The 12140-nt window shown below is 36.2% G+C and overlaps 1 protein-coding gene across 4 annotated transcripts in view; it reads left to right on the top strand.

Annotated features, from left to right (window-relative positions):
• The window catches only part of Adgrb3 (adhesion G protein-coupled receptor B3), a 724234-nt gene that overhangs the window by 401036 nt on the left and 311058 nt on the right, over positions 1–12140 (top strand). For all 4 annotated transcript variants that reach the window (XM_021163961.2, XM_029468423.1, XM_029468446.1 and 1 more), the window contains one exon: positions 10408–10451. In XM_021163961.2, the coding sequence (XP_021019620.1) occupies positions 10408–10451 (44 nt within the window). The remainder of the gene's footprint in view (positions 1–10407; positions 10452–12140) is intronic.

Genomic DNA, 12140 nt, shown 5'->3' with positions numbered 1-12140 from the left:
TGTTTACCTATTTAAGTTACATGATTTTTTAAATGATAGGAAATACATAGACTGTTTAAACCCGAGAAGACCCTTTGTTTGCTGAAAGACTTAATAAAATGTACTCAGTTATTACTGTGAACGATGGAATCACCTGTGGGCAAGAAACTCTAAGATATATGTATGGAGATAATGAATTTATTTTAAGGCTACACATAAAAAGTTATGACTATAGATCTACATTTTACTGCTTCCCATGTAACAAACCATATTCATGAGGAAATAATGAACCGTCAGGTTAATGACATCTCTCTGAACTTAGAAAAGAAATCTGTTATTCTATGTAAACTCCATCATCTGTTAAATATGTGCAGTGTAAACATGCAACAAAAGCTACATCAAATTTATACTCTTTCCAGTTAAATAGCCACCCCCATACCGAGAAGAATGATGTAAATCAAAGACGGCTGGTCTTGATTGGCAAAGAGTGCACTTCTCTCTCTCTTTTTTTTCTTTTTCTTTTTCTTCTTTTTCTTTCTTTCTTTCTTTCTTTTTTTTTTTTTTTTTGCACTTCTCATTGCACTTGGCCTTTGTATCACTTGCACAGCCCTCTCTTTTTCATCCCTTTGGTTTAACTGGTCTTCCATATGATGCTTTCAATAGAAACCTCCTAAGTCTATGGAAATATTCTGAGTCTTCGAAGTTCTATGAATAAAAATATAGCATTATAATTTATATGATAATGAGGCTTTTAAGATTCTAAATAAATGGCAAATTCCTTCTGTCACAGAAAGAGAGAGACAGAGAGAGATACACAGAGATACAGAGACAGATACAGAGACAGAGACAGAGACAGAGAGAGAGAGTGTGTTAAACCTGAATTTCACTTTATAATATCACTAAAATCCAATGATATGGAGTATTACTTACCATCGCCTGGAGAACAGGTTGAGAATATTCAATCTATTCACTTTAGTTGAACTATATATTTTTTCTAATTAAAGTATAATCACATGCCCTGCTCTTCCTATGTCACTCCACCCCACTCAAACTTAGTCCAAATTGACAGTCACCTCTTCTTTTACTACCACTTTCCACATGTACATATAAACAAATAAATACATAAATTCACCATTCAATGTCCACAAGGAATAGCCAATAAGGAGTCTTATCTCTGGGGAAGACTAATTCTCCCTTGCATTCGTTCATCTATAAGTAGAGTCCTGGGAGACTTTCCTCATCTACATTGGGATGTCAGTTCTCACTAGAATTATTCAGTTGTTGCTTAAGCAATGATATTATTAAGATTTCATGATTGTAGCTTCCCTGTCGTAGCTAGAAATTATAGACTTCCTACTCCTCTGGCTCTTAGAATCTTTTTTTCTCCTCTTCAGAGGTTTTTCATGAGGGTTAGGTGTAGGAGTTACACTGATGGGAGATGAGAGCTGCATTTCTCTTTGTCTATACTGATAAGAATATAGAATGAAGTTAGGAATTATATTACTTTAAGAAAGTAATGATAGTATGTTTTCCTCTTGAGTTCTCTGACCTCCAGCAACAGGAAGCTGACTAAACTTTATTATACCTCTAGTGAGACTAAACTAATCAAATCTAGATTTGTGTGTGTGTGTGTGTGTGTTTATATGTGTGTGTGTTGTATATATGTATGTGTTGTATGTGTGTGTTTGTTGTGGCTGTGTGTGCTGTGGATATGTGCATGCTTAATTTGTCTTGTTATTTGATACTGAAGATTGAGCATAGATTCTTACACATTAAGTATGTTCTCTACCAGCTAAATTTTATTTAAGTTTTATTTTACATATAGACAATGAGGTAGAGATAGGACAGTGTAAGTTGAATAGCTTCTCTTGACAAGAACTCAGTGACCATGGCACCAGACAATGTAACAGAATTTATGTGGAGCATCTGACTTAGAACACTGGAAATGTTCAGGTAGTTAGGATGAAGTCACTGTCGTTTTCCATTGCGTCCCTTCTTTATGTCTTTAGCTATCTATGTCCACATTTGCATACTTGCATTGTTTCCACAGCAAGAGCTGTTTTGATTCAAGAAGATCTGAAACGTGTCAAGTTGTGCCATTTCTGATAGGTGATTTCCAGAAGCAAATGCAATTTATGTCTATGAACCCTTGGAAGTCTGAAAGAACACAGGGCTAACCTGGTTATAATTGGAGAACACAGACCCCTATTTGCTCATTTTTACTCATAGATTAGATAGATAGATAGATAGATAGATAGATAGATAGATAGATAGATACTTTTAAAACCATTCAAGAAAACATTCTCAGCCAGGTTTGGAAGAAGAGCAGTACACGAAGCTCTAAATGTCAGAATCTGCCTGAAGAAGAAAAATGGACAGGAGGGAGAGAGGAAGTCAAGTGCTTTGTGGTATAGATAAATCTGCCATCACACAAGGGGTTGATGAACTGAGTAAGAGAAAGAGCCTAATGAGTGTCAGGCACCCAGGCTCTGGGTTTGGCTAGTAGCGCCAAACAAGGGCGCTATAAAACGGGAGAAAAATAATGCTTTTGGAGTTAGAACTCCGAAACCACGCCATCATAGCAGTGAGGTTCTGCAAGTACCTGCAGTGAGAAAGGGCTTTCTGTGTGTACACGGTCACACTTCATCAGGAGACCATTATTTGCTAACATGCCTTCAGCAGTATCAGTTCTCCTGAAGGGTAATCCCTGACAATCTTCTGTAATCTTTTAATATTGGGGGCTACTTAGAATTTTATGTCTCCATCAGGGCCAAGTGGATGAATCAGATCTCATTCTTTTGAATAAAATGTGTATATTATTATTATTGTTGTTGTTGTTGTTTATTTTATTTTGTTATTGGAGACAGGGATTCTCTGTGTAGTTTTGACTGTCCTGGAACTCATGCTGTAGTCCAGGCTAACCTCAAACTTAAAGATTCTGTCTCTCAAGTGCTGGGATCATTCATGTGCATCACCGTTGCTGGCTAAATAGATTTTAAAAGTTAAAGAAATTCTAAATTTGTATAATAGTAATGATTTACAGGACAAAATAGCTTTCCCATGAGACCATTATTGGTCTCAACAAAACCCTGGTACCTCTATCCTTTCGAATGTTATTTTAAATCCTTAGGTGAGCATTGTTGATGCTTCTTCCTGCCTTGCCTATGGCATTATGAATTCTGAGATAAACGATTATGACACATCTTCCTTCATCAGTTAGTATGTTATCAGGGAAATGAGAGGAGGGGACCAAAACGTGAGGTCAGATCATCTTCAGGGGCCTGCAAGCCTGTTAACTGTCTGACTAGCTATCCACCAATACTTATTTATCTTTTCTTAATTTTTATTTTAGGGGTTATTTTAGTAGAATTAAATTATATTTCTGAAACTAAAATAAACCTGGACCTTCAAATGGCATTCTTCTTGTTTCTATAAAACTAAATTTACTGGTTCATTAATTTTAGAAGTAATAATAGCAAGGGCAATAAGATTGCTATCAACTTCTTAAATAGCCTTCCCCTGTTAAGTAGAGACAACCTTACTATGGAAAGAGAAAAATAGCCAGAAGAACTCGACACTTAACTTAGTTGTACATTTATTGGTTGCAAAATGATGGAATGTTACATGTGTATTATCAAAACTGATTAAATCATGCTAATTAACATATCTATTACCCCCAAAAGTTTCATTTAGACAGGAAAAAAAAAGAATTTCAGTGATATATTGCCCAGAATTTTGACTATAGTAAATTATAAAAAACTGTATGTCTTCAAATTGCTAGAGGAATAGATACCAAATTTGAAATGTCTCCATTTTACTTCTATTTTTTTTTTTTTTTTTTTTGGTTTTTCGAGACAGGGTTTCTCTGTGTAGCCCTGGCTGTCCTGGCACTCACTTCGTAGACCAGGCTGGCCTTGAACTCAGAAATCCGCCTGCCTCTGCCTCCCGAGTGCTGGGATTAAAGGCATGCGCCACCATTTTACTTCTTAATGTGGAACAATTGGAGGGTGGATGGGGGGAATAAAATATGGAGCGTAAAAAATAAATTAATTAAAAAATTATTATTATGCAGGGATATGCCATGGCACGTGTGTGGAGATCAGAGATCAAATATTTGGAGACAGGTCTTTCCATATTTACCTGTGTTCTTAAGAAAAGGTTATAAAAAGATGGGTTCTTTATTTCACATGTACATGTTTTTCATGTCATTTGCCCAGTGTGGGCTTTCTTATAGAGCTTCTACATACAACTTCATAATCACATGCGTTATCAGCATCTAAAAACTACGCCCTGCTCCCGTGTTAGCTTTTAGTAATACAGAGTGTCTCAGGTTACCTTCAAACACTCCAGAGTGCCTCAGCATCTGAGCCAGTGTCCCCAACCAGTTCCAGCCAGCCTTGGTGCTTGCTCAGAAGGGAGGGAATAAGGCTCCAGCTGTTCTTTTTGCCAATAGATTTTTTTCCTCACATCCTAATTTTGTAGGGTTTGTGTTAGGCTTCCCTGACCCCTTCCTCTGGCCTCATCTACACCCTTGAGAGTTAGATGTACTTAAAGGATTACATTAGGGGGAAAGAATCCAATTATGAATACCACTGTAGAACCATTTCACTGTATAAGAGGATGTCAAGTCCTCTGTACACAGGAAGAGAAAGAGAGAATAAAATCAAATGAGACACATTGACCATGCTGATCGTGTGTTCTTCTGCAAGACAAATACATATTTTGGTTGGTGTTAAAACAGAGGGAAAATCTAAAAGGAAATAGTAAAGGCAATTTAAAGGAGAATGCAGAATGTCTGTCATAGTTGTCAGTGCTGCAGGGGTTGAGACATAGCTCCACTCCATCACCTCCATTAGCTGAAGTGTCTCCTTAATCTTTAGGGACCTTCATGCTGTTATAATTGGATCAGTAGCATCGTCCCAGAAAAGAATGTTTTAGCCAGTGTAAGGTAGAGTTAAGGTTTAATAAAAATTGAAATACAAGTAGGTAAGGAAGTGATAATGACACATGAGAGCATTTGGTGTGGGCTTCTCAGAGAATAGTCTCAGTTTATTAAAAGACATTTTAAATACTTCTTTTTCTTTTCTTTGTGTGTGTATGTGTGCACATGTATGTGCATACATGCTTGTATGTACATGTATGTATATGTGTATATGTGTGTATATGTTATGTGTGTGTGTGTGTGTGTGTGTGTGTGTGTGTGTGTGTGTGTGTTCCTAGTATGGACAAGAAAATAAAGTGTCTGGAAAGGAGCTATGGAAACTTTGTAATTAAGGTGGTTTTGAACTGCCTGGTGTGGGTGCTACAAGAGGTAATTTCTCTAACAGTTGACCCATGTTTCTAGCCGGACCAGTCAAAGACATTTTTGACATAATTTTGGGAAAAGGTATTAGGAGCAGGATGCTCAGATAAAGAACAGGGCCCTCGTGTGACTACTGTCTTCCAAGGGAAGAACAATAATTCAAATATTCTAGTGATGAACATATATAAGATTTAGGGAAACTGATGGATTTTGTTCTGTAATGGGTTTCTACAGAGTCCTTCATTCCTATACCAGAAGTCACTAAAGCGGTTTAGGATTTGTATTTTTTATAAAGGAAGTTTCCAGTGAGATTTCTGGTACACCTCAGTTTACACCTAGGAAACTAGAAAGGCCTCAAACAAATGTTAATTGTACTCGAGTTTGTGACTCTCAGGTGCTCTTAGGCTTCAACCAAACTCCAGATTACTAAACTACTTTCCATTCCCAACAGTCCTGTGATTTCCTCCATTTTTCCAACTTGTCTTGTAATTAGAAAATTTGAGACATATGCCTTTTTAAAAGGCTTAAAAGTGTGTAACCAAGAATTTTTAAGTTGATTTGAATTGTACCATTTCCATTGACAGAGACAGAATAATGTTTGTTTTGATAAGAAAAAAACTTGACAATAGCAATGTATATTTTCTAAACTTTTTCAAATGTATGCAGTCTCAGTGCATTTAACTGTCAATTATATATCCAGTTGGTAAATTAGTCTTTAGCCCATCTGTCGCTTGTACCTGACGACTTCAGTTAGTTAATGATTTAAAGCCAGCTTTTCTAGGTTCCTTCCCAGCTTGCTTATATTCTGCTTGTTCCTGTCATCACATTTTCTTTCTGCTTTCTGTAACTCTCGCCATTCCATCATTGATAATCTGACAGAAGAATCTGGAAATTATAACGAATAATTTACAAGTACATTCTTGGCAGAACCAGTCAGCCAGTTTGGAGGGGGGTGATGTTGTTGTCTTTAAGAGTTCTCTAGCCAAATGGATGGACCTGGAGAGCATCATCTTGAGTGAAGTAACACAATCACAAAAGAACTCACACAATATGTATTCATTGATAAGTGGATATTAGCCCAAAACTTAGNATACCCAAGATATAAGATACAATTTGCTAAACGCATGAAACTCAAGAAGAATGAAGACCAAAGTGTGGACACTGTGCACCTTCTTAGAATAGGGAACAAAACACCCAGGGAAGGAGTTACAGAGACAAAGTTCGTAGCTGTGATGAAAGGATGGACCATTTAGAGACTGCTGTATCCAGGGATCCATCCCATAATCAGCTTCTAAACGCTGACACCATTGCATACACTAGCAAGATTTTGCTGAAAGGACCCAAATATAGCTGTCTCTTGTGAGACGATGCTGGGGCCCAGCAAACACAGGAGTGGATGTTCACAGTCAGCTATTGGATGTATCACAGGGCTCCCAATGGAGAAGCTAGAGAAAGTACCCAAGGAGCTAAAGGGATCTGCAACCCTATTGTTGGAACAACATGATGTACTAACCAGAACCCCGGAGCTCTTGTCTCTAGCGGCATATGTATCGAAAGATGGCCTAGTCGGCCATCAATGGAAAGAGAGGCCCATTGAACTTGCAAACTTTATATGCCCCAATATAGGGGAATGCCAGGGCCCAAAGAATGGGAATGGGTGGGTAGGGAAGTGGGGGGCGCTATGGGGGACTTTTGGGATAGCATTGGAAATGTAATTGAGGAAAATATGTAATAAAAATATTAAAAATTAAAAAAAAAAAAAGAGAAAGTCAGCCAAACTATCTATGTTTGGTGAAATTGTCCTTTTAAATGAAGGGTAAATCATGACAGTCTCAATTTAAAAAATAAATGTCGATTTTGTTAATAGACCTTTCTAACAAAAAAAAAAAAGAGTTCTTTTGCTGTTGCTTTCTTCATGCTTTCCCCCTTATATCATATGTAATTGTGCCTACGTAAGTATTAAGATAACCGTGTTTGCTGCTCTCTGTACTTTCAAAACTTCTAATGTTTAATTACTGAACACGGTGTCTCAGTCTATGCAATGACAACTACACTCCATGATCTATCCAGAGTAGCATCTGCCTATTTTATATATGCCTAGTAGGACGGCACATTTCACACTGATGCTAATTCTCATTGGGTGGTATTAAAGTTTTGATAAGATGGGAAGTGAGAGATGCATGAAATAACATCTAAGAGTTATAAGGGTAGGAAAGACAGAGGATGAAACCAACTTTAGTGGGGAGGAAGAGGACAAAAAGTGTTCTCATCACGGGGGACCCCAATGGAGGAGTTAGTGGAAGGACTGAAGGAGCTGAAGGGAAATGCAACCACATAGGAAGAAAAACAGTTTCAACCAACTAGCTCCTTGCCTCCCAGTGCTCCCAGGGACTAAACAACCAACCAAAGAGTATAGATGGAGGGATCTATGGTTCCAGCTGCATACATAGCAGAGGATGACATGAGTGAGAGGGGAGCCCCTTGGTCCTGAGGAGAACTGATACCCAAGCATTGGATTAGGGAATGCTAGGACAGTAAGGCAGGAGTGGGTGGGTGGGTGGTGGCTAAGTATCCTCATAGAAGCATGGGGAAGGCAGGAGGGGATAGGGAGTTTGCAGAGGAAAAACAGAGAAAAAGAAGTGTTCTCATCTTCCTGTTTTTATGTAAAGATTGACCACTAAAAGGAAATGGATATCCAATGATTTAAAATTGGATTGCATTCATTTTCTAGTATTACTTTCTCTTGTTTTAACCAGTGATGAATTTAAATAATTTATAAATATCAGGCACTAAGGCTAAAGAGATGGGTCAGCAGTTTTTGCTTCCTGAAAGCACCTAGGTTCTAGTTCCAGAACCCAAATGGAGACTCACAACTCTTGGTAACTCCAGTTCCATAGGATCCAATGCCTGTGTCTGGCCTTTGCAGGACACACACACACACACACACACACACACACACACAGTATACAAACATACATTCAGGCAAACCATTCATATCCATAACATTTTTTAAACCCAGGGTATAAAAAGCATCCTGTGGTATAGAAAGGTGTAACTTAATTCATAGCTAAAAGCATATTTTCACCTACACTTGGCTTAAATATTTATGAAATGTATACTTCCAAGTCCTCAACAAAATTGTGATAAACCAAGGATAATGAGCCCCTTGAAATGAAATATTAGATGGATACAGTATAACTGTGTGCTAGAACATTTTGGCTATTCTAGATTTGTCAGAAAATTAATAGATTCATGAATCTAAGGACAACCAGATTAGATCTGATAGAAGGAAAAATCAATGTAATACACCCTTTTAGCACCCTGTTAGGAATATGAAGATGTACTCCTGGCTTAGAAATGTGAGCAGGACCTATGCCCTCCATAAGACCTTCTCTGATTAGCACAGACTGTGTTTTATGCTCAGGAATATCTGCCTTGTGATATATGTATCTCTTCATGTGTTATAGAAACATTCCATAGGCATTGTATCTTATTCACCATCTATAGGACTGTAGCCATTTGGTATTTTGTTGTTGTTGTAGTTGTTGTTGTTGTTGTTTTCAGAAAAGGAAGCATATTTATGAAATACTAGGTAGTTCCTCAAAGCATAGTTTCTGGCTTGTTTTGTTTGATAAGAAGTAAGATGTCTTGAGTATGTTGTTTTAAGAGTAAAATTATGATATTGTTCATTATAGAGTTACTAACACATAGCTATTAAAATTGATAATAAATAAATGAGGCTTAGTGGATTTCATAAATTTTAGTGATACTGATTTTTGGTTCTAATTAAATTCACAAGTTGACCCAATAAATATCACTCATCCCTCAATGACTCGTTCCTAGACATTCTGGAAGTTCCTATAAACCCTGTAATTATAGACTTCAGGGCCTCATAAGTATACTTGGAAAACAAGCACAGAGTCCCATGGAGGAATTATACTTTTAAACTGTGTTGGCCTTTTCAGTATTTTTACCAATGACTTAGTTGGATAAGGACATAGTCATGTTTTTATTTTAATCCTGCAATGATTCAAAGCTTAGAAACAATAATGAAAGTGTTGGATGCCAAAAAAAATAAAAATTAAAATGCTCCCAATAAACTTCTGTGTGTAAGAAGCAATGTGAGTAACACCATTCCACCTTAGGAAGAGATTAAGCAACTAGCTGATATAATCTTTAATTTGAATTATTATAAACATGTTTTCTAAATTGGAAAAGAAATAGTACCACTTTGCTATGCACAGATTGGACTCAAGTGAGTGATTTCACTAAATGGACTTTTAAGATGTGTTTCAGGAAGTGTGTATCATGAAGAATAAGAGAACATTAAACCACAGGATATATTTAATGGATAAGTAACACCTTGGGAGCATGATAGAACTTTTAAATATGTAAATATTTTACAGAAAGAATTGAGTTAGCTTCAGGGTGGGGGAGGAGGGCTGGAATTAAGAATTTTCCAGTATCAGAACTATTCAAAGCAAATAACTTGGATTGACTCAGTGTAGAAAACCTATCTTTTATTCTAAAGGCTATGGTAGATACTCAACACATCGTTATTCAAATGCATGAAATCCAACACCTCCTTTTCTTAGAGTTTCATTACATGTAACCTCACTAAAGTATGACCTGTTGATTAAAGTTCTGTTTGTTACAGGACTCTGATAATGGACAGTTAGCAAGATCCTGTTCTCTAGGAAAAGCTAATTAGTAGATGACATGGTGGTGGTTTGTTCACATGTGAAATGCAGGAAATTTTATTCAATTATAATTGTTGTCAATACTTTGGTCTTCAAAAAGTAATTGAGCAAATATAATCAGAGAAATAAATGTGACATAGAAGTCACAGTAACACAGATCTATACAGTGCATGGGACATTTGGCTTTCCTTTTCAACAAACTAAATACCAATTAGAGTTGGCATAAAAATATGACTTTGATGGAATTCCACAAGATGTGTTATGAAATTCATGGAAAAGAAAATGTAAAGTTCTTACAGGAAAAAATACTTTGTGTCATATCTTTAACATACAAGAGTATCAAGTCATCCTTCATTATTATTTCCTACAATTCATCAATTTTTATATGTGGACTTATGGTATATTTTATTCTCTGTTTATTTTTAGGGCACTTTGAATCCATATTGCGTGTTATGGGATGACTCAAAATCGTAAGTGGCTGATGTTTTGTAATATTACATTGTGATTAATGTTCAAAGTACATTAAATAACTTTAGCTATCTGATATTAAACTGGACTGTAATACTATCCGATGAGGGTTTTTCTCTGAAGACATTCTTCCTCTTGAGTCTGTAGGGCAGCATGATTAATATATCCGTGGCATCACGATACTATCAGTTACTTTTCCAAATGAAATTATTTAATGTGTAAGGCATATTGGGATGCAAATTCCAAGGGGATATTTTTTAAGCTCTGATATTTTAGAGTTATAAAATCTCAAGTGTTTTCCCATAATGCCTTAATAACTCAGGTTAGTATTGCAACAGGAAACAACAAGGTCTCTGGTCATTTAACAAAACCATTTATGACCTAAAGTGTGTTACAGGAGTAATGTAATATATATATGGACATTATGAGGTATACAGCTATTAAACTGAATGATTTCTAATATCTAGCCATATATTTTATGAATCATGCAGACAAAAGAAAGTAATGGCACTAAGCAAACATGAGTGAATCTTCTGTGTTTTTATTATTCTTATAATTAATTGCAGTGTTTGGCTAAGCTCATCATCAGAGCAATGATAACTCTGAGGTTTTGATGGGTAAAGGTAAAAAGCAGGTAGTTAATTCTTAGAGTCATGTGTATTCCAAACTTTTTGTTTTGCTTTGCTTTGATTTGTTTTGTTGAATGGGGCCCAATAAATGTCAAATGAAGCTCACAAATAATACTGCCAGATGTGTGTTTTTGGAACATTTTTTTCAGTGTCATTCATTCTAAATATGATCTATCTCTAAGATATTTTATGATGTTACAGTTTCTCATCAGAGAGTCTAAAAGGGAATGTTGTTAGGATTCTAGGATTCTAGAGTACTTGGTGAAATTTTTAAAATAGTTTTCTTCATGAGGACAAAGTCAGTAATATTAAGAATTTGGGGCAAAATTTCTGATATTTTATGGGTTGTCTTTGGAAACCCTAGAGCCATAAAGAGAAATCAAACTCGCTCTGATGATAATGTGGGACGAATCCTCTGATGCATGTCATTGGTGCTTTTGTTTAAAAATATTGTTGAAAATTTTATCAAAGTCAGATTGTCCAAAACTTTGCTATCTCACTCAACTGCTAACAGAAATTTTGGTTGTGTATTCTAAGTTACTTCAGATGTCTTGTGGCCAAAAAGGGGGTAAAAGGTAATAACAATCTGAATGAACGTTTTCTGCTAAGGAAAATAAATGATATTTTATATTCTTTGGTGAAACTATATTGAAACTGTCTGTGTATGTCTGTGAATAATCAGCAACTTGATGTGAATGATAAGAAACTTGAATACTTTACTGAATAGAATATATGCCTTTCAAAAGATACTGTCAATAAGACAAAAAGGCCACTAACAGATTGGGAAAGAATTTTTACCAATCCTAAATCTGATAGGGGATTAATATCCAATATATACAAAGAGCTCAAAAAGCTGAACTCCAAAAATTCAAATGACCCCATTATTAAATGGGGTACAGAGCTAAACAAATAATTCTCAACTGAGGAATATCAAAGGACTAAGATGCACTTGTAAAAATGTTCTTAATCATCAGNGAAATGCAAATCAAAACAACCCTGAGATTCCACCTCACACCAGTCAGAATGGCTAGGATCAAAAATTCAGGTGACAGCAGATGCTGG

Source organism: Mus caroli, chromosome 1 (assembly GCF_900094665.2).
Source record: "Mus caroli chromosome 1, CAROLI_EIJ_v1.1, whole genome shotgun sequence".
NCBI classification, from domain to species: domain Eukaryota; kingdom Metazoa; phylum Chordata; class Mammalia; order Rodentia; family Muridae; genus Mus; species Mus caroli.
The sequence above is the reverse complement of the archived record's forward strand: the minus strand, read 5'-3'. Positions and strand labels throughout refer to the sequence as shown.